At 36.4% G+C, this 24,125-nt stretch overlaps 1 protein-coding gene and 1 pseudogene across 1 annotated transcript; both read left to right on the forward strand.

The window, feature by feature from the left end:
• The first annotated feature begins 1,441 nt into the window (after positions 1-1,441).
• Positions 1,442-2,368, forward strand: LOC126063760 (olfactory receptor 8K5-like; annotated as a pseudogene).
• An 8,690-nt stretch (positions 2,369-11,058) lies between these two features.
• LOC126064006 (olfactory receptor 8K5-like) lies at positions 11,059-11,982 on the forward strand. The gene has a single exon (XM_049862565.1). The coding sequence runs from the start codon at positions 11,059-11,061 to the stop codon at positions 11,980-11,982; it is 924 nt and encodes a 307-aa protein (XP_049718522.1).
• Positions 11,983-24,125: the final 12,143 nt, after the last annotated feature.

Here is a 24,125-nt window from a genome sequence, read left to right on the forward strand (position 1 = left end):
TCATGCTTACAGAATACTAGGTTTTCTTTGAGAGGGCAATGAATTTGAGAAGAGGTTAAAAGGGAATTCAACTGGATTAAGCTAAGGAAGCTTCATTACCTCCAGCCAGCACAGTTCCATTGTGATTAACTGTCTTTCTTTGTAAAATTTTATAAAACGAAGTGGCTGGTGTTATTACTAGGACGTTTGGAAATCACAGTCCTTTAACCTATGAATTGTCAACTGTAGAGCTCCAGAAACAAATTGATAATTTGCAATACATGATGTTATAAATGCAAACGTACATATTCCAAATACCTTATAGACCCTCTCATCTCCACGTTGTTTGTTGTGTTAGAGGAAATAGACCATATACAATTAAATGGCCTAAATCTCTGAACATTGATATAAACCATCAATTTTAACAGGTATGGATGTAGATCTGTGTCTTGAAGTGCATACAAATTTGAAGATTTTCATTAAAACAAGCAATATAAATTCAAACAGAAGCAGAAATGTGAATAATTATTTAAATGGAAAAAATAGAAACAGCATTAGATTACAAACAAATTGATCTGGATGACAAACATTATTAAATGAAGAAATACAAACTTTCATAAATTAAATGCAAGACACATTTTAGCATACCGGGTGGTAGGCATGTTCCTAGAAGCTATTCTAACACTAGAACAAAAAGCATTATAAAACTACAACATGTCATTGTTTTGAACCATAAAAACAAACCTTCTTAGCCTCAAATAAAGTATCATTAACTCAATTCCCATTCATTTTGACCCCAGAGATGCCTATTGACATTTGGTGAAGTGTAATGGAGAGGATGTCAGAATGGCAAGAGAACGTGCCTTTAACTGATCATGGTTATAATATTCTATTTTCTCAACACTTACAAAGATGCATCACCATGTGAGTGCATTGTTAAGGACTCACTGAAGGTCTTGGAAGGGGACAGAGCAAATGAGGGGCCATAAAACTTGTTTCATTAACTTCATGTTATCTCTTTCACTCTCTTTAAGAATATCAATATCTTACAAATACTCTCAGACAAAAAACAGAAGTGTAATAAAGTAAAATGTTGATGCCATTGTGTAAACAAAGTAAAACATATTTCTCCATTAACAAAATCATGTGTTTGTTACTAATGAATATAAATAACAAATAATGTCAACCTGATTTAGAATTTAATCCATGCTGTATCAGTAAATAATGTGTTTTATACAGATTCCTCCTATTCCAGAATGAAGGAGGTTCTAAAGATTATTTTAACTTCAAAATAAAAAAAATAAATAAGATATAGGAATTATTTTGCTCCCCACAAATATAAAGTAAGAAAGCAATGGTGGTTCAGGGGTAGAATTCTTGCCTTCTCTTTGTTTACACGGGAGTCTATGAAAGATAACACCAACCACTCTGGGTTTTTCCCCAGAAAAGACAACTGAACTAAATGGACCAAAAGAACCTAACGGTGATGACTGAATTCATTCTTATTGGAGTCACAAGGCGCCCTGAACTGCAGCTGCCCCGTTTTGGGGTCTTCCTCCTCGTCTACATGATCACAGTGATGGGAAACCTAGGCCTGATCATCCTGACCAAGGTGGACTCCCACCTACACACACCTATGTATTTTTTCATCAGACACCTGGCCATCATTGATCTTGGTAATTCTACTGTCATTTGTCCCAAGATGCTGGCAAATTTTGTTGTGGATCAAAATACCATTTCCTATTATGAATGAGCCACACAGCTGGCTTTCTTCCTTTTGTTCATTATCAGTGAATTTTTCATCCTGTCGGCCATGGCCTATGACCGCTACGTGGCCATCTGTAACCCTCTCCTCTACAATGTTGTCATATCCCCGAGGAGTTGCCATGTGCTCGTGAGTATTCCATACCTCTACAGTACCTTTCAGTCTCTGATGTTCACCATTAAGATTTTCACATTGACCTTCTGTGGCTCTAATGTCATCAGTCATTTCTACTGTGATGTTGTTCCCTTGATACCTATGCTTTGCTCAAATGCACAAGAGGTACAGTTGTTGGTCATAATGTTTTCAGCATTTAATCTGATTTCCACCTTGTTGGTTGTCCTCCTGTCCTACCTGCTGATTCTGATAGCTGTATTTCGAATGCATTCTGCTGAGGGCAGGAGAAAAGCTTTCTCCACATGCGGTTCTCATCTGACAGTGGTGGTTGTGTTCTATGAGACTCTACTTTTCATGTATTTGCAGCCCAAATCTACTCATTCGTTTGAAACTGAGAAAAGAGCCTCTGTGTTTTACACTTTAGTCATTCCCATGCTTAACCCCTTGATCTACAGCTTAAGGAACAAAGAAGTAAAAAATGCCTCCCACAGGATCATTAAGAATCCATGAAATCTTTGTATTTAATATTCAAAATGCAATATTGTTTCAAGACAAATATCTCTGGATGATATTTCTAAAATGCAGAATTACATTCTCTTTGGCACCAGAGCTAAAACTAATTATAAAGCAGAAAGAAATACTGGATGTCCTTTATATAAATCCATATTGATTCTTGTAATATATATCTCAAATTAAATGTCATTTCTTCTTCATCACAGTTTGCTTCCTATTCATTTCTTCCTTATGTGTTTCCATAGAACCTTATAGTTCCCCCATGGAAACATTTATTATGCACCTATTCAGTAAACTATGCACTTGTTTCTATCAGGTTTTCTTTCTTTCTTTTTTAATACGGGAATCTTATCAATCTTGCTTTCATGTCATTGCTGAGGCTAATATAAGAACGTAATCAAAACTGCAGACAAAACATGATCTGTGTTCCTATTGACCCCATGAATGATGTGTTAGTCAACAGTCTTTTCTACTTGATAATCCCTTCATATTTATGTTATACTCCAACATGTGTGAGGTATGGTAGGTAATTTTGATCTGCTATCATTTAATTTGACATCCTTCCTTCTGAGTTAACTATCCCTGCATGCTGATCCTTACTATCATATACTTCATGTACAGACAGTAGTTAGAAAAGAAAATATGGATAACGAAAAGTGAATAGAGACAGGGTGGTGAATAAGAGGAAGTGAAAAAAAAAAAAGATACTAAGGATGCCTGATGTGAAGGACTAAAGTGTTTATTAAAGATAATTGATGGAGATTATGATGATTAAAAAAGTATTGCAAAACCAAGAGAAAGTATTGACATACTTTCTAATTCATATTTTCAGTGTGTTGGAGAATAGTATATGTGTACAGAAGGAAGAACAATGTATCAATAGGGCATGTTATGCTACATTGAAACAATTTTATTGCTGAACACCCACATATTTTACAAAAGGCAAAATGTGGATATTGTTCTCTTTATCTGTAGAGTATATATAAAGGAAGGTTACCTAAATTCTGATGAATGAATAGATACTCTACTGAAGTAGTAGTTACTTTTCACCATTAATTTCTTTTTATTCTCAAGAAGGTTTTGGGAACAAATATTTATAACTTTTCCAACTTTCCTCCCTTCAAACAAAATATCTTCCTGTCTTCCATGTTGTCTTCATCTTCATTCAAAATATTGACATTCCTTACCCCACCTTGATTTATTCTGGTCTCCACAATGACGTGTTCCACTAATCCAGAGAAGTACAAACTTTAGTTTATTATACCTAAAGTACATATTTTCTTGGAAATCTGATCATATCTGACAGAGCTAGAAAATATGCATAATACTTAATACTGAACTAAAATGGAAACATCATCAGAAATGTAGAATGATTACATATTTTGGAAAGAATCAAAACTGTTCAAGAAATCACAACAACAATTTATGTCAGGAAATCTACTCTGGTAAAAAAGGTAAACAGAAAATTATACATGTAATCATAACACCCTATTTATTAATACAATTACAGGTTCATGTATTTTAATTTGAGGTGTTATTGAGTATAACATAGTTTACATATTATATATGACTTAATATGTACATGTACGTATATATGTATGATTTAAGACTGTACTGAATCAACAAAAAGGGAAATTAGGAGCTCGAAAAAGTCAATTTCAGATAAAAGAAACACACACACTCTTATTTGTATACCTACCTTTGCCATGTCAACTTCCAATCATGTTGACCACATGTGTGTCAGAACAGAACTCTGCTTCATAAGAGTTCAGGGGGTGATTATTCATAAGTAGAACACAAAGCTTTTCTTCCAGGCCTTCCTGGGTGAATTTCAACCACCAACCTTTTGCTTAACAGCATATGGTTGAGTGTGTGTATCAATATAAATGTGCATGTATGATGTACGTATAAAGGCAATGAAGAAAAATGCAATGTCTAATATAAACAGCACATTCAATTGATTTTTTAACACAATCTTTTATTCAATATAAACTTATGTATTTATTAAGCCAAATGCTAAATATCTGTATCCTCATGAAACTTATATATTTTTTTCTGTATTATGCAGAAAAAACACCATTCTTAAAATTCCAGAACTCAGAAGAAATGGATAAATTGAAGAATTTGATCAATAGAACGTTAATAGACAATACATTAAAGAGGTGAAAAGTGTATTTATAGTAATTATTTATTGAGGTGAAATTCACAAGACAAAAAATGAACCGTTTAAAAGTGTTCAATCCACTGGCTTTTATTATATTCGTAAAATTGTGCAACCAGCACATTTACCTAGGGCAAAATAATTTATATCAGCCCCATAGATGTCCTCTTATGGATTAAGGTATCTGTCCTCAATCCAGTCACGTCCACATAGCTGCTGACAACCACTAATCTGCCCTTTGTCTCTGTGAATTTTCCTATTCTGGTTATTGCATATAAATGGAAAGGTTCAATATGTAATCTTCTGTTTTTTGCTTTTCTCATTTAGCATTAGATATTTCAGGTTCATCCGCACCATAGTATGTATCGCTGCAGCATTTTTTTTGACTGAATAAAATTTCTTTTAATGAATATACCATATTTTCTTTATTCATTTGTTGAAGGACGTTGTGTTTTCAAAATTCATCAATGTGTACCCTTTTGATCGGTGTGTTTCCCATATGTAAATTTTCCTCAATCCTTGCACACATGGAGGTCATCAAAAAAAGAGACATGGATAAAATTTTTTGAGACAAGATATATTTTCTTACAACTAAATTTGACTCACTGCGAGGTTCTACTGATCATCATCTAACACTGGTGGTATCTACTGTTGGTTTATATGGCAACACATTGTATTCCAATAAATCCTGTGGGTTTGCCATATGAGAGAAAAAGGCAAATATACCAGTTATGTAGAGATGTGGGCCAGGAGACAGGTTTTAATCTCAAATCCTCTAGTTATTAATTGTCCTCACAATTATTGCTAGGTTTGAGTCCATTTCTGTAGCCACTGAGTTAGTCCATCTTGTTGATGGTCTTCCTCTTTTTCACTGACCAAAGATCATGTCCTTATCCTGGAATTGATCCTTCCTGATAACATGTCCAAAATAAGTGAGAGGAAGCCTTGGTCATCCTTGCTTCTAAGGAGCATTCCAGCTGTACTTCTTTCAAGACAGATTTATTTGCTCTTCTGACAGGCCATGTATATTCAATATTCTTCACCAATACCATAATTTAAACACATCAGTTCTTCTTCAGTTATCTTCTCTAAAAAAACCAAGGTAAATTAGAGGATGTGCCCACAAATATATATGAATGATTATGCTAGATTTGTTTTATTATAGGCATAAGTTCAAGTGGTATATAAGAATTGTGGCATATTCACAAGTAGAATACTACACAGCAATACAAATATGATATGGAAAATGTAAAACGCAGTATGGTGATTCAAGGAGGACAAACAGAGTATTTATCATATGATTTGACTCATGTGAATTTCACATACAGGGAAAAGAAACCTAGTGACAGAAGTCAGACCAGCAGTTGCCTGGGGATAATCTAGAGCTAATCTCTTAGTGACATAAATGGTCAAGGGTGTGGAGGGCATAGCGTGAAGGAACTTTCTTTGTATTGACAACGTTCTAGATCTTGATTTATGTTGGTACAAATAAAACGCATTTGTCAAAGCTCATTGACGTGTATCTTTTTGATCAGCGTGTTTCATTATAAGTAATGTTTCCTCAATTCTTGTACCTATGGAAGTCACCAAGGAAAGAGGCATGGATAAAATTTTATGAGATGAGAACAAATTTGACTCACAACGAGGTTCTACTGAGCATTATCCAACCCAGGTGTTATGGTAGCTAATTTCAAATCCTTTAATTATTAATTACGTATTTTAGACAAATTATACATTTTAACTTGGCACAATCTCTTCTGAACATGAGAATACCAGTTGCCTTAGAGTAGATTCTGACTTACGGCAACCCCACGTGTGTGAGAGTAGAGCTGCACACTATAACGTTTTCAATGACTGACTTTTTTTAAAACTAGAATGCCAGGCATTTCTTCTGAGGCTCTGTCCAGTAAAAATGGAAATAGTATGGGTTAAATGTTGGGTTTAACATATGTATGAGTTAAATGATATATTTATAGCACAGTGCCTGGTACATATTTCTTTTGGTAATAAATTCAAAGAAAATCCTATGTAATGATGATACAGGCATTTAGTACTTCATCATGACTTTCAACTGTTGCAGTTTTACTGAGATTGAGCTGATACCCATTTTTTTTTTCATTCTGTCTATATTTCTTGACTGTGTAAATGAACGAATACACTCACATCATGTAGATTCCATGATACCGTATTAATGACTTAGGTTTTGTTCTTTCATTGAATTACCCCTTCCTTCTTTTCACTGGGGAGCATGTAAGATATCTTGGATAATTAGCGGGCACATCAAGCCAAATTTATAAGTCCCTCAGATGTTTTCAGCATAATCAGTGAAATCCCTGCTAATTCTTTGGGGAGTATGGAAAAGCGAAGGGAAATGATAAATTCATCCTACCAGAGAAAACAAGAGAATCATTTGAGGAAAACAAATCTGATTTCCTACTCAAGGTGAGTGGGTTCAAATTCTCTTTGATTCTAATTATCAGGTAGATTTCGGCCATTTACCGTCATTCCTAACACCTGAATGCAGACGCTATTATGACCACTCACAAATTACCCCTTCAACTTCACAAACATTCATTTTCTCTTTTCTTAACTAGGGTTCCGTGGAGCTCTATGGTGTTTTTAGGACATTAAATCCTATAAATTAAGAGTGTGCCCCGCCCCAACTCTATTTGTTTTATAGGAGCTGATATTGGCATTTGATTACTGCAGGTGAAGAGGGAACTGGAAATACTTGAAAATTCAGCACCAATTTAATTTACTAAAATCTATTAGGGTTAGACATATTTGAGTGCTTCATCAGGAAAGATCAAATGCTAGAAAAGGACATCACATTTGGTCAAGTAGAGGGCCAACAAAAGGAAGGAACTCTCAATGGGATGGATTGACACAATAGTCATACCAATAATGCACTCTAACATACCAACAATTACAAAGATGGAAAAGGAATGGACGTCATTTTGCTCTGTTAGACATGGGCTCACCATAAGTCAGAGCCAATTTGACAGCAACAAGCAGCAACATCAAATTAAGTTTAGCATTGCCAGATATAATACAGAACTTCCAGGCACAACTGAATTTCAGCAAAATATATAATTTTTGTTAGAATTATGCCCGAGACAATATTAAATAAATAAATATTTTTTCAGTATGAGAGTGTCCAATGAAATATTTGTTAAAAAATGAATATTGTTAGTACAGGTGTGCCCCATGCAACATTTGTGATATTTTGAACAATTTTTACATAAAATTTCCCATGAAAAACACACCATTTTTTGGTTGTTAATGGTGATAATATTGTTTGTTTTTGCTCTTTGTTTTCCCTAGTTTCTTTACTAATGGGTTTGATTTTTCAGTATGGGCAATTTAAACTGATGGAGCAGACTGAAAAATACAGTGTTTTTTATGAGTTATGGAGTTATGAAGAACTCCTTGAACCTAAAATAATTCCTACCTGTCACTACCATATTTGAGGACTGAAAAATAGTTTATCTGTACACTTGTGTATTCTTTCTTCTCTAGTGATGATCACTACTCAGAGATATGAAGAATGTACACATTTTGATGTCCAGGACAGATTAGAGGTATTCTTTTCCAAAAAGGTAAAAACTAGACTTTTTCAGAGAGAGTTAGTAAATAACACTGAAGATGTTCATATGTTCAATAAACATTAGAATAATTGTTAGAGAACATTGAAAATTTAAAAGTCATAGAATTGGAAGTAAAAATCTGAATTCTTTACCTCAATCCAGTATTCTACAGGAAAATCCTATGATTTCAGGCTTTGTGATACAGCAAATTTGAGACAAAGTTTTCAAAAGAACATAGGTTTATAGTTCTTATTCTGTGAGGCAAGAAGGACCTGGAAAAAAGATCGGAGCTGAGGGCAGAAATAGCAGAAAACTTATTTAAAAAAAGAAAAGACAGAGGTGACTCACCAATCTCCAGTATCACCCTGCCTCCCAATCTCCTGGTTCAGGCTGGCAAAATCAGCCCCAAAATTAGCATATTTCTAGGATTACTGCTATTCTCCTGAAAATTCCATCCAGCCTAGGGATCAAAGTCATCCTTACAAACATCTGTCTGTACTCCAGCTCTGAACTTCAGCTAGTCCATACTGTAGACTTAGATCTTGCCGGGGGCCCCTAGAAGTTTCTAATAGTTGTGCAGACTAAGCATGGACATTATACCACATGATAATAATTATATCCTGCATTTTATATCAGTGAATATTTGGAACATCACTTACAGTTCCAATTGAAAATCATGCTTACAGAGTCCTGGGTTTCCACTGAGGGACAATGAATGTGAGAAGAGGTTAAAAGGGAAAACAAGTGGATCCCACTAAAGAGATTCATTTGTTCCAACCAGGTAGTTCAACTTCAAGTTACTGACTTTCTTTGTAAAACTTCATGAAACAAGGTACAGAAGTTATCACTAAGATATTTGAAAATCACACTCAAACTGTATAAATTCTCTATTATATAGTTCCCAAAATAAATTGACAGTTTACAGCACATAATGTAATAAATTCCCAAGTAAATATTCTAAATGCCTTATGGAAGCTACCACTTCCATAGTCTCGTATTAGAGGAAATAGAGTATACACAATTAAGCAGTCAAAATCTTTGAATGTTGATATAAGCATAGATTATAACAGGTATATATCCAAATCTTGTGTGTTTTGAAAATTATACAAATTTGGGGGTTTTCATTAAATAATGACATGCAATTATAAATACAAATTGAAGCATGAATGTGAATATTTATTTGGGATGAAAAAAAGAGAAGAAACAGATTGCAATATAAAACTGACCTTGATCAAAAAATTGTAAAATCTATACATATAAAAAGTTTATTAATTATATTCAAGACACATCTCAGCATACCAGCTGCTAGGTGTGTTCTTAGAAGATATTCCAATAACAGAAAGATCACCTTATTAAATGATACTTTCTGTTGTTTTTGAACCATAAAAATATACCTACTAAACTTCAAATAAAGTATCATTAACTCAGTTCCTATTTATCTGGCCCCCAGGAAAGTCTGTTGACACTCCATTGCAAATTGACATTATGTGAAATACAATACAGCAGAAGTCAGAAGGGGAAGAGGCTGTGTCCTAAATCGTGATTATGGTGGGCAAACTGTGCCTTCACAGTGGTTAAGTTCTCTGCTACTAAATGGAAAGTTGGCAGATGGAACCCACCAGCTGTTCCACAGGAGTAAGATGTGGCAGTCTGCTTCCATAAAAATTACAGCCTTGGAAACCCTATGAGGCAGTTCTCTTTTGTCCTATAGAGTCACTATGTGTTGGAATTGACTTGGTAGCAGTGGGTTATAAAACAAGTTTCACTAACTTCATGTTGTCTCTGCTTCTTTTTGTAAAACTATCAAAATCCCAAATAAAATCTCAGACAAAAATGAAGTGGACTAAAGGAAAACTTTGATGTTATCTTGTATATAAAATATACTATTTCTATATTAACATTACAGATTTTTGAAGTTAAAATAAACTTTAGGATCTCCTATATTGCAAAATAGGGAGATCGACATAAAACGCATTATTCATTGACACAGCGTAGATTGATTTCTGTTGAGTTACTTTAGAATTCAATCTATGTTATATTAATGAGTAATGTGTTACATATGGTTCCCCCTATTTTCAGATGTGGAAACCCTGGTGGTGTAGTGGTTATATGGGTTCAAACTCAAATCCACTAGATGCTTCTTGGAAACTCTATGAGGCAGTTCTACTCTGACCTATAGGGTTGCTTTGAATAGGAATCAAATCCATGGCAATGAGTTTTTTCTTTTTTTTTGGGGGGGGGATATAGAAGTTTCTAAAGTTTATCTCAACTTCAAAATCAGATGAGGAGCCCTGGTTTTACACTGGTTAAGTGCTTGTCTGTTAACAGAGAGGTAAGCCACTCTGAGGGATAAGTATGAGGCAACCTGCCTCCACAAAGATTACAGCCTTGGAAACCCTACAAGAAAGTTCTATTCCATCCTATAGGGATGCTATGAGTCAGAAATGACTCACCGATGACACAAAACAACAACAATATGAAGAAAATGATCACTGGCTGTTCAGTGGTAGTCTTCTGTATGGGAAACCTAGCTTAGATTTCTGGCCAGTACACCTCATACACTTCTGTCACTGTGTCTGTCAGTGGTGCATTCTGCATTGCTAGGATGCCGGACAGGTATCAGTAGAGATTCTAGACTAAGACAAGCTGGGAAAAAAATGTGCAGTGATCAAATTCTGAAAATCAGCCAGTGAAAACCATATGGATCACAAGGGTCCAATCCAAAACAGATCATGGGGATGGTACAAGAATGGGCTATGTTTTGTTCCATTGTGCTTGTGATCACTGTGAGTCCAGGCTAACTCAATGACAGATAACAACAACAAAAGACATGAAAAAAAGTTTCATTGCTCCTAAAATATTATAACTTGTTTAGACAATACTACATGAAAGCTAATACCAAACCTTCTGTTTCTTCCCAGAAAAGATAACTGGACCAAATGGGCCAAGAGAATCTAACAGTGCTGACTGAATTCATTCTAACTGGAGTCACAAGGCACCCTGAGTTGCAGTACCCGCTTTTCAGGGTGTTTCTCCTCATCTACATGATCACAGTGGTGGGCAACCTGGGCATGATCATCTTGACCAAGATGGACTCCCGCCTACACACGCCTATGTATTTTTTCATCAGACACCTGGCCTTCATTGATCTTGGCAATTCTACTGTCATTTGTCCCAAGATGTTAGTAAATTTTGTTGTGGATAAAAATACCATTCCCTACTATGCATGTGCCATGCAGATGGCTTTCTTCATTTTGTTCATTATCAGTGAACTTTTTATCCTTTCGGCCATGGCCTATGACCGCTATGTGGCTGTCTGTAACCCTCTGCTCTACAATGTTATCATGTCCCAAAGACTTTGCCATGTGCTGGTGGGTATTCCATATCTCTACAGTACCTTTCAGTCTCTGGTGTTCACCATTAAGACTTTTACATCCATCTTCTGTGGCTCTAATGTCATCAGTCATTTCTACTGTGATGATGTTCCCTTGCTATCTATGCTTTGCTCAAATTCACAAGAAATAGAATTAATGCTCATAATATTTTCAGCATTTAATTTGATATCCTCCCTCCTGGTTGTCCTGCTGTCCTATCTGCTGATTCTGATAGCCGTATTTCGAATGCATTCTGCCGAGAGCAGGAAAAAAGGTTTCTCCACATGTGGTTCTCATCTGACAGTGGTGGTTGTGTTTTATGGGACTTTATTATTTATGTATGTGCAGCCCAGATCTGCTCACTCATATGATACTGACACAATGGCCTCTGTGTTTTACAGTTTAGTCATCCCTGTGCTTAACCCTTTGATATATAGCTTGAGGAACAAAGAGGTAAAAAGTGCCTTCCATAGGGTTTTTAAAAATTGATGTCAACTTTACATATAATATTCAATATTCAACCTTGTTTTAGTAAAAAATGCCAAAGGCAATGTCACTTGATAATATTTTTAATATATATAAATGCATTCCTTTTGGTTCTAAGGCAAAGGCTAATTATAAGTCAGATACCATTAGATTGTTTATAGTAAGACAAATTAATCCTTTTTTACATCACAAATTAAGTCATTTCTTTCCCAACGTTTCTTGCTTCCTACGCATTGCTTACTTATATGATTTTATAGACCGTCATACTTCCACAATGATAAATTTGAATACACTCTTGATCAATAAAATATGGGGTTGTTTCTGTCAGTTTTTTTAAGGACAAGCATCTTCCCAATTGTTTTACCATTGTATTTTCTAAACCTGAAGCACCAGCATAAACAAAGTTACAGTCAAAGAGTTCTTGTGTCCTATTAACACATGAATAATTTATGTGTCCTTTTGTTATCAATCAATTCTACTGTGAAAATAAATTCTTAGCTATTATGTACTAAATCATGTGAAGTGGACTAAATAATTTTCATTTGTTAGCATTTAATTTGGTTTCTTTCTTCTCTGCTTTGCTTTGGCATAGATAGTGCCCTAAGAAAGTATTTTAAACTGGTAAATAAGAAGCTAGTAAACAAGCAGTTAAATAAATTTTAGCATAATTGATGGCTTTAATAGACAAAAATTTATTCTCTCCTTGTCTAGTAGTTCAAAAGTCTGAATTCAGGGCATGAACTCCAGGGGAAGGCTTTCTCTGTCAGCTCTAGAGGAAGGTCTTTGTCATCAATCTTCCCCTTTGAGACACATAGAGAGTTAATTGTGCTTGTGGAACAAAAGAACTCTTAAAAAATTACCATCTAGAAGTTGGATAAACAAGAATCATACCCTATCAACACGAGATAAGGTTGAAATAACCCATGAATTACTATCTCCTTCTTAGTGTTTTTCTAATTCCTTCCACCTTTACAGGCTCTGCATGAGCAGAAGAACAAAATGTGACTGCTGTTTAACCTTCCTTAGCCTACTGAAGCTGGTGATGTAGTGTCAAAGATCAGTGCGCTTGCACTATATAACATAATAAATGATGCCAAGGGCTGCCAAGAGGGCTCCATCTTGAATATCAGTGGTTTCCATCTTGGTTTCCAGATGCTCATGCAACCTAATTAGTATGCACCACCGTTCTGAGAAGTACCCATACCTTGAAAGAAATCCAGTAAATATTCATTACTCTTTTGTCTCCACCGAACCCATATAAGCCCTATCTTTGCTTCCCTTTTCAAGTCAGTCTTTTAGAGCGGTATAAGTCCCCATTAACTCCTTTTACTTGTCACAAGTAAAATAAACCTGTTAGAGCTGAACCCAAAATGTCTCCGCTGTGTTTTCTTACAAGAGGAAAACAAGGACCCATTGAGTCTGGAGGGCCTAACATTCCATCGATCGTAACACCTGGGCTAGGAACTTCTCAGTAGAGGGGTTGTGAGTCCAAAGGACACACACTGCTCCTATCACTAGATTCTTGGTGGTATGAGGTCCCCCATCTCTCTGTTCATTTCTCTCTGTTATATCTCAAAAGAGATTGACTCAAGACACAACCTCATCTTGTAGATTGAGTCCTGCCTCGTTAACGTAACTGCCTCTAATCTTGCCTCATTAACATCATAGAGGCAGGATTCACAACACACAGGAAAATCACATCAGATAACAAAATGGTGGACAATCACACAATACTTGGAATCATGACCTAGTCAAGCTGACAGATATTTTTTTGAGTGGGGCACAATTCAATCAATAACATTGAGTAATATCAACATATCTTATTCCATCTGTTAATTTTGGTTTAGCTTTCACAGACATTTGGGCCAAAAAGAGAAATTAAGAAGCAAAATATAATGACATTGGCTTTTATATTTGTTTATACATTTATCTTTACCAATGTTATTTATTTTGCCTTACTATTTATTCTTCTTTCATTTCATCCTATAGACCTTCCTTCATTTTAGGGTAATTTTATCAGGCATGTAATTCTATGTCAAAATATTTATCCTAGCACTTTAAACATGTAATCCCACTGCCTTTAAACCTCCATGCTTTCTGCTGAGAAATAAAATGTTAATCTTACTGAAATTCCATGTGTGTGATCAGTTGCAGCTCACTTGCAGCTTTCAAAATTCTTCATCTTTACAGTTTGATTATAATTTGTCTAAACATGTATTTATCCTACTTGAGATGAATTTAAGTTTGGGATAATCAAAATCATGTATTTTACCCAACTTCGAAAGGTTTAAACCATTATTTGACAGATGAGGGGTGGTCACAGCAACATGCAAGCTGCCACAGTAAGACAAACTGACAGATGAGTAGTGGTGTACTAACTAGTCCTACTGTGGTGGCTTGTGAGTTGCTGTAATGCTAGAAGTTATGCCACTGGTATTTCAAACACTATCAGGGTCACCCATGGTGGACAAGTTTCAACAGAACTTCCAGTCCAAAACAGAATAGGAAGAAGGACCTCATGATCTACTTCTGAAAACATTGACAGATGAAAACCTTAAGAATAGTAGTGAGACATTGTCTGATATAGTGCCAGATGATAAGCCCCTCAGATTTGAAATCACTCAAAATATGACTAAGGAAGAGCTGCTACCTTAAATACAGCCAACCTTAATGACGTGGGTGGAGTAGAGTTTTTAGGAGCTTCATTTGCTCATGTGGCAAGATCCAAAATGAGAAGAAACAGCTGCAAAAATCCATTAATAAACTATAATGTGGAGTGTATAAAGTATGAATCTAAGAGAACTGGAAGTCATCTAAAATGAGATGGAACACATAAAGATCAATATCTTAGGCATTAATGAGCTGAAATGGACTAGTATCAGCCATTTTAAATTCTACATTTGTATGGTCTACTATGCCAGAAATGACAAACTGAAGCAAAATGGCATCACATCCATTTTCAAAAAGAACATTTCAAGAGCTATCCTGAAGTTTAACACTGCCTGTGTTAGGATAATATCTATATACCTACAATGAAGACCAGTTAATATCAATATTATTCAAATTTATGCACCAACCACTAATGCCAAAGATGAAGAAATTGAAGATGTTTATCAATTTCTCCATCTGAAATTGATCAAATATGCAATCAAGATGCATTGATCATTATTAATGATTGGAATGCAAAAGTTGGAAACCAAGAAGGGTAGGTAATTGGAAAATAGGGCCTTGGTGACAGAAACAACACTAGAGATCCCATGATAAAATTTTAAGAGGTCAATGACTTATTCATTGCGAATACCTTTTTTCAGAAATATAAACAGTGACTACACACATGAACTTCACTGGATGGAATATATAGAAATCAAATAGACTACATCTGTGAGAAGAGATGATGGAGAAGCTCAGTTTCATCTGTCAGAACATGGCCACTGGCCATCTGTGGAAAAAACTACCAATTGCTTATTTGCAAGTTCAAGGTGAAGCTGAAGAAAATTAAAACAAGTCTACAAGAGCCAAAATATGACTTTGAATATATCCCACCTGAATTTAGAGACCATCTCAAGAATACATTTGACCCTCTAAGAATTAATGATGAAAGACCAGAAGAGTTGTGGGATGACATCAAGGACATAATGCTCAAGGAAAGAAAAGGTCATTAAAAAGACAGGAAAGATGGGGGGGGTGGGGAAAGGATGTCAGAAGAGACACTGAAACTTGCCCTTGAATGTAGAGCAGCTAAAGCTAATGGAAGAAATAATGAAGGAAAAGAGGGGAACAGAAGATTTCAAAGAGCAGCTTGAGAAGACATAAAGTATTATAAACAAATGTTTAAAGAAAGAGATAGACTTAAAAAGGGACTTTGCAAATGAACCTAGAACTTAGAGATTTGGAAAATTCTGTTGTACAAACTAAGAAAATGTGTCCTGGAATTCTTTCATCAAGAAAGTGTCTACACAATGTTTTGCTAAAGACATTGTATCTGTGACAAATGGATCTAATCAACCACCCTAGCAAAAATTCCTTCAGCTTAGATTGAAAGGGACGGAGACAGGATAAAAGGAAGGAAAGTTGTCTACCTCCTGGAATTCTACAGAAAGGAAGCAGGCCAATGGATCAACTTGGTTTCAAATATCTGTTGTCCTTCAAGAAAAAGAAGGCACATTTCTTCTAAGTTCAAAGATCAGCAGAACTGTTGGAGGTGGCTACATCTATTTCCAAGGATAGAGCTACTCCCTCCCAGGTTTCAAAAGAGGGAAAAAATTGCCTCCTAAGTTACAAAGAGTCAGGTCTCATCTACCTCCTTTCTGAAGCTTAAGGCTAACATTCTGGTAGGCCAAGAGGATGGGGCTACCACCCAAAGCTGGTGGCTCTGGGCTACCACGTTGAAGAACAGGAGATTGGGGCTAATAAAACATTATTTATCACTCACTTAGTGATGTGGATCTGAAGAAATCTGACATTAATTTCAAATGCTGTAGTAGTGATTCTTTGACTTTAGGCAAATTATATAGTTTAACTGGAATCAGTGTACTCTGCAAATGGGAATAGTAATATTTACCTCATAGTCCCTGGGTTGTGCTCTTTGTTTGCAATTGACTACTAACCTAAGGTTTGTGGTTTGTACGTAACAAGCTACACCAAGAAGAAAGGACTCACAATTTGCTCCTGTAAAGAATACAGTCAAGAAAATCTTGTGGAGCAGTCCTACCGTGAGACACGTGGGGTCACCATGAGTCAGAATCCTCTCCAGGGGCTTGGTTTTGATTAATATCTGCTTTATGTGAATGGGTTAAATGATATAATGATAACACAGTGTCTTTTAGACATTTTCTTTGAGTAATGAAGTTAAAATAAACCCTATGTCATAATAATAATGTCATTATATCCATAACAACTTTGCAAATGTTCCAGATTTATCGAGATTGAACTTACATCTAATTTTTTTTCCATTGTACCTTTAATCACTGAGTATATTCATGAGCATCTTTACATCATGAAGGTCTCTAGAGCACTATACAGATACCTTAAGTTGTTTTGTTACTTTCCTTGAATTGAACCTTAACTTTTCCCACTGGGGAATATGTAAATTGTCCTAGATAATTAACAGGCACGTCAAGGTTTTTTTTTTTTTTAAGTCTCTCAGATGCTTTGGATGCAATTCATGAATTACATACTTCTTCCACAGGTAATATCACAAAGAGGGAGAATAAACATAAATTCTTTCTTCTCAAGACAGAGAAAGATCAAGTTGGAAGATTTTTGCTTGCTCAATAAAGGTGAGCATGTAACAACTGTCTTTCATTTTAATTATCACCTGGATCTTGATAATTTCCCATGAGTCTTGCATCCTGACTGTAGATGCTCTTATGGTCACTCACGGCTAAGCCCTTTCAAGTTAACCACAACAATTTGCTATTTCCTTTGTTATCTAGAGTTCCCTGGATCCTTATGCTGTTTTCAGTGTATAAATCCTATTAATCAAATATGTATCCCAATTCTATCTTATTTGTATGAGCTGCTATTGCCATTGGGATACTGCAAGGGAAGAGGGATTTTTTTATATCTGAAAACTTCATTTCTCATCTCCCACAATCTATTAGAATTATGACTGTCAGAAGAAATACAGGATACAAAATTATGTTTAAATTTCAGATTTAAAAAATGACTAATTTTTTAGTATAAATATGTTCTATGCAATATTTGATTAATTGCAAAGGTTTTTCTTCATAAAAATGTTTGCTTAAACTTGACCATAAGTAGGAAAAACCCAATATTTGATAAACTGGGAACATTTTAAGAATAGCATTCCCATTCAAATACATGGTGTTTCATTGTTGTGGTGCTGGTTGAAGCTTTTTGGTTATTTGTTCTCCTTAGTAGGTTGCTTAAAAATGGACCTGATTGTTTAAAAAGGGCATTGCAAACTGATTGAGTGGATAGACAAGTACATTGTGTGCTTTGTTTAAAGTTACAGAATAATGGAGAACTCGCTGAACCCAAATAAATCTTGCCTGATATCACTGGATCTGCATATTTTTGTGTCCTGCCTGCTCAAATGCTTATCAGCAAATGAGGGTATTTTAAATATATTCATTGAGATGTTAAAAACAAATCATAGGTATTCTCTTCCACAAAAGGAGAATGGGAGGAGAGAAAGAATCCAGTCATCTGCAGAAAGAGTGGTAACTGACAGTAAATGGGACATAGACTCAATAAAACTAGAATATATTTTAAGAAAATATTGAAGACTTCAAAGCAGTTGGAATGGCACTCAGTCCCAAGCCTTTGCACAATTCAGTGCAGTTCATACCACAATAAAATCTTACATTACAGGTCCTGTTATAAGCAAATTTCAGATAAAATTTTCAAAAGAACATAGGCTTATCACTATTATATAATGTTTGGTTCAGGAGGTGGAAGGGAGATTTGGACTCAGTTGAGTAACAGCAGACTATTTATTTTAGGAAGAAGGGGATGGAAGTGGCTCACCAATCTTTAGTATCATCCTCCACTTTACGTCCTGCACAAGGTGTGCAAAATCGACACCAACAGTGAACAATCCCTAGACTGATGTCATTCTCCTGACCATTTTAGCCAGCCACAGGACCAAAAGTCATCCTTAATAGACACCTGCTGCAAAGTGCATTTGGGCTGCTGCTGATCCAAACAGTAAACATGAACCTTCTGGGTGACCTTAGAAGGTTTTACTTGATAGTTGTGCAGGTTAACCTGTATATTACATTAATTCTAATATTTTAATTCTGTGTTTATGTCACTGAATGTTTTGAACTGCAACTTCTATTGCAATTTAAATTTTTATCCTTTCAAAATGGTTTCACTTTTTTTCACAAATAATGTGTCCACATATATATCTTGCAGAAATAAGTAAATTTTCTGGCATTGCATGATTGGGCATATGTTGTAAATGTCTCATGACATTTCCAGAAGTGACTATTGGTCTTATTCACCCATCCACCCATATTTCAGGCAAATCATATTGATCTGCCCATTTTCTTTCATTTTGTTCATTTTCTGTAATCTCCTCCTTATGTGTATAAAAATATTCCAAAAATGTTATTTTTTATCATAATCACATAATGAAGTTGTAAGCCACAGACAAGAAGCCGTGGATCAAGTGGTAGTTCCACAGTAATCAGAAAATAAACAATCAAAAATGTACATTTGCTTCTATTAATTTGATAATTATAGTCGATTAGCACAATATAAGTCTCAAGCTGCAATACTGAAGGATTCTATGTGCAAGATATTGATCAACGAAGGAAGCATCAAAAGAAAATGGGAGGAATACACAGAGTCATTACACCAAAAAGAATTGGTCAGTATTCAACCATTTCGCTAGGTAGCATATTATCAAGAACTGATGGTATTGGAAGAAAACATTTTAGCTGCACTGAAGGCAATGGCAAAAAAGCAAGGCTCCAGGAATTAACCAAATACAAACTGAAATGTTTCAATAAATAGAGCGGTGCTAGAAGTGCTCACTCATTTATGTCAAAAAATTTGAAAGAGAGCTACATGGCAAGCCAACTAGAAGAGATCCATATTTGTGCCCATTCTGAAGAAAGGTGATCCAAAAGAATGCAGAAATCATCAAACAATATTATACTATCACAACAAGTAGAATGTTGCTGAAGATAATTCAAAAGGAATTACAGCAGTACATCCACGGGGAACTGCCACAAATTCAAGCTGGACTCAGAAGAGTATGTGGACGAGGTATATCGTTGCTGATTTTAAATGGACCTTGGCTGAAAGCAGGGAATAATAGGAAGATATTTACTTGTGTTTTGTTGACTATGCAAAGGCATTGGACTGTGTGGATCATAACAAATTATGGAAAACATTGCAAAAATTAGGAATTCCAGAACACTTAATTTTGCTCATGAGAAACCTGCACATAGGTCAAGAGGCAGTCTTTGGAACAGAATAAGTGGATACTTCCCAGTTTAAAATCATGGAAGGTACACATCAGGGGTGTATCCTTTGACCATACTTGTTCAGTCTGTATGCTAAGCAAATAACTGGAGAAGCTGAACTATATGAAGAAGAATGTGGCAACAAATTGGAGGAAGACTCATTAACAGCTTGTGATATGCAGATGAAACAACCTTGCTTGCTGAAAGTGAAGAGGACTTAAAGTACTTATTGATGAAGATCAAAGACTATAGCCTTGAGTAGGGATGACATTTCAACATAAATAAAAGAAAAATACTCACAACTGGACCGATAAGCAACATTATGATAAATGGAGAAAAGACTGAAGTTGTCAAGGCTTTCATTTTACTTGGATCCACCATTAATGCCTATGGAAGCAGCAATCAAGAAATTAAATGAGAATTCCAGGAGGCGGGGCCAAGATGGCGGACTAGGTGGACTCTACCGCCGATCCCTCTAGCAACAAAGACTCGGAAAAACAAGTGAATAGATCACAGACATAACAATCTACGAACTCTGAACAACAAACACAGACTTAGAGATGGAGAACGAACAAATACGGGCAGACAGCGATCGTTTTCAGAACTAAGAGCCAGCGTGCCAGGCAGGTGACCTTCGGAGCCCGGGCTGGGGCAGAGCCCAGGGGGGCAGACGGCACAGACAAGGGGCCCAGCCCTACCCCCCCGGAACCCATCCCGGGAGGGAGTCCAGCTGGTTGGCGCGGGCAACGTAGCGGCACAGCCAGTGGGAGAAACACCTGGGAGGCAGTGACAGATCTTGGAGCGGGGAGAGCAGCCTCCCAGCCGGGGAGCCATCCCACCGGGATTTTGGCGGGAGGCGGGCGAGGCGCGAGCATGGGGATCAGCTATATTTCCCTAAAGCGATCCCGGGGGGGGCGCCCAGACGTTCGTGAGGGCCACGTCCACCCAGTTCGAGCGAGCGGTGCGGCGCACTGGAGGGAGAAATCCCCGGGAGGAAGTGACTGGTCTTGGAGCGGAGAGAGCAGCGTCCCAGCTGGGAAGCCGTCCCGCTGGGATCTTGGCGAGAGCCGGCAGGGTGTGAGCACGTTCCCCTGAATAGACCCCGGGGGCGAGCCCAGCTGTTCGTGAGGGCCACGCCCACCCAGTTCGCTCGAGCAGTGTGGCGCATCGGAGGGAGAAATCCCCGGGAGGAAGTGACTGATCTTGGAGCAGGGAGAGTAGCGTCCCAACCGGGGAGCCGTCCTGCTGGGATTCTGGCAGACAGGGGTGGAGCGTGAATGTGGGGATCAGCTCTATATTCTGTGGTGCTACACGCCTAGCTCTCTGATCCTTCCCCCACCCTCCCCAGGCGGCTCCATTAACATCCGAATACCCTGAGCCAGAAGGAGAATTCAGATAGGGATCTGACTGCATTTTTTTTAGCTGATTACCTGGAAAATCTAGTTTCCCAGTGATGGCTCGGAGACAGCAGTCCATATCAAAGCACATAAAGAAACAGACCATGACAGCTTCTCCAACCCCCCAAACAAAAGAATCAAAATCTTTCCCAAATGAAGATACAATCCTGGAATTATCAGATACAGAATATAAAAAACTAATTTACAGAATGCTTAAAGATATCACAAATGAAATTAGGATAAATGCAGAAAAAGCCAAGGAACACACTGATAAAACTGTTGAAGAACTCAAAAAGGTTATTCAAGAACATAGTGGAAAAATTAATAAGTTGCAAGAATCCATAGAGAGACAACATGTAGAAATCCAAAAGATTAACAATAAAATTACAGAATTAGACAACACAATAGAAAGTCAGAGGAGCAGACTCGAGCAGTTAGAATGTAGACTGGGACTTCTGGAGGACCAGGGAATCAACTCCAACATAGCTGAAAAAAAATCAGATAAAAGAATTAAAAAAAATGAAGAAACCCTAAGAATCATGTGGGACTCTATCAAGAAGGATAATTTGCGAGTGATTGGAGTCCCAGAACGGGGGGGGGGGCAGAAAACACAGAGAAAATAGTTGAAGAACTCCTGACACAAAACTTCCCTGACATCATGAAGATGAAAGGATATCTATTCAAGATGCTCATCGAACCCCATTTAAGATTGATCCAAAAAGAAAAATACCAAGACATTATCGTCAAACTTGCCAAAACCAAAGACAAACAGAAAATTTTAAAAGCAGCCAGGGAGAAAAGAAAGGTTTCCTTCAAGGGAGAATCAATAAGAATAAGTTCAGACTACTCAGCAGAAACCATGCAAGCAAGAAGGGAATGGGATGATGTATACAGAGCACTGAAGGAGAAAAACTGCCAACCAAGGATCATATATCCAGCAAAATCCTCTCTGAAATATGAAGGAGAAATTAAGATATTTACAGAAAAACACAAGTTTAGAGAATTTGCAAAAACTAAACCAAGACTGCAAGAAATGCTTAAGGAGATTGTTTGGCCTGATGACCAATAATATCAGCTACCAGCACAATACAAGGTCACAAAACAGAACGTCCTGATATCAACGCAACTCAAATAGGGAAAGCACAAAAACAAACAAAGTAAGATTAATTCTAAAAAATAAATAAATAAACAAAATAATACACATAACAGGAAAACATGGAAATCAATAGATAAACGATCACAATAATCAAAAAGAGGGACTAAATATAGGAGGCATTGAACTGCCAGATGGAGAGTGATACAAGGCAATATAGAACGATACAAGTTAGGTTTTTACTTAGAAAAATAGGGGTAAATAATAAGGTAACCACAAAAAGGAATATCAATTCCATAACTCAAGACAAACGTAAGGACTCAACAAACATAAAGTTAAACATTATGAAAATGAGGATCTCACAAGCTACTAAGAAAAACGTCTCAGCACAAAAAAGTATGTGGAAAAATGAAAAGGCCAACAACACACATGAAAAGGCATCAAAATGACAGCACTAAAAACTTACTTATCTATAATTACGCTGAATGTAAATGGACTAAATGAACCAATAAAGAGACAGAGAGTCACGGACTGGATAAAGAAACACGATCCATCTATATGCTGCCTACAAGAGACACACCTTACACTTAGAGACATAAAAAAACTAAAACTCAAAGGAGGGGAAAAAATATATCAAGCAAACAATAAGCAAAAAAGAAGAGGAGTAGCAATATTAATTCCTGGCAAAATAGACTTTAGACTTAAATCCTCCACAAAGGATAAAGAAGGACACTATATAATGATAAAAGGGACAATTGATCAGGAAGACATAACCATATTAAATATTTACCCACCCAATGACAGGGCTGCAAGATACATAAATCAAATTTTGACAGAATTGAAAAGTGAGATAGACACCTCCACATTTATAGTAGGGGACTTCAACACCCACTTTCGGAGGACAGGACATCCAGTAAGAAGCTCAATAGAGACACGGAAGACCTACTTGCAACAATCAACCAACTTGACCTCATTGACTTATACAGAACTCTCCACCCAACTGCTGCAAAATATACTTTTTTTTCTAGTGCACATGGAACATTCTCTAGAATAGACCACATATTAGGTCACAAAACAAATCCTGGTAGAATCCAAAACATCGAAATATTACAAAGCATCTTCTCAGACCACAAGGCAATGAAGCTAGAAATCAATAACAGAAAAACTAGGGAAAAGAAATCAAATACTTGGAAAATGAACAATACCCTCCTGAAAAAAGACTGGGTTATAGAAGACATCAAGGAGGGAATAAGGAAATTCTTAGAAAGCAACGAGAATGAAAATACTTCCTATCAAAACCTCTGGGACACAGCAAAAGCAGTGCTCAGAGGCCAATTTATATCGATAAATGCACACATACAAAAAGAAGAAAGAGCCAAAATCAGAGAACTGTCCCGACAACTTGAACAAATAGAAAGTGAGCAACAAAAGAACCCATCAGGCACCAGAAGAAAACAAATAATAAAAATTAGAGCTGAACTAAATGAATTAGAGAACAGAAAAACAATTGAAAAAATTAACAAAGTCAAAAGCTGGTTTTTTGAAAAAATTAACAAAATTGATAAACCATTGGCCAGACTGACTAAAGAAAAATAGGAAAGGAAACAAATAACCCGAATAAGAAACAAGAAGGATCACATCACAACAGAGCCAAATGAAATTAAAAGAATGATTTCAGATTACTACGTAAAATTGTACTCTAACAAATTTGAAAAC

The sequence above is a fragment of the Elephas maximus genome, chromosome 20 (assembly GCF_024166365.1).
Source record: "Elephas maximus indicus isolate mEleMax1 chromosome 20, mEleMax1 primary haplotype, whole genome shotgun sequence".
In the NCBI taxonomy this organism is placed as follows: domain Eukaryota; kingdom Metazoa; phylum Chordata; class Mammalia; order Proboscidea; family Elephantidae; genus Elephas; species Elephas maximus.

Coding starts and splice junctions, on each gene's coding strand:
- LOC126064006 (XM_049862565.1), top strand. CDS start 11,059: ATGGGCCAAGAGAATCTAACAGTGCTGACTGAATTCATTCTAACTGGA.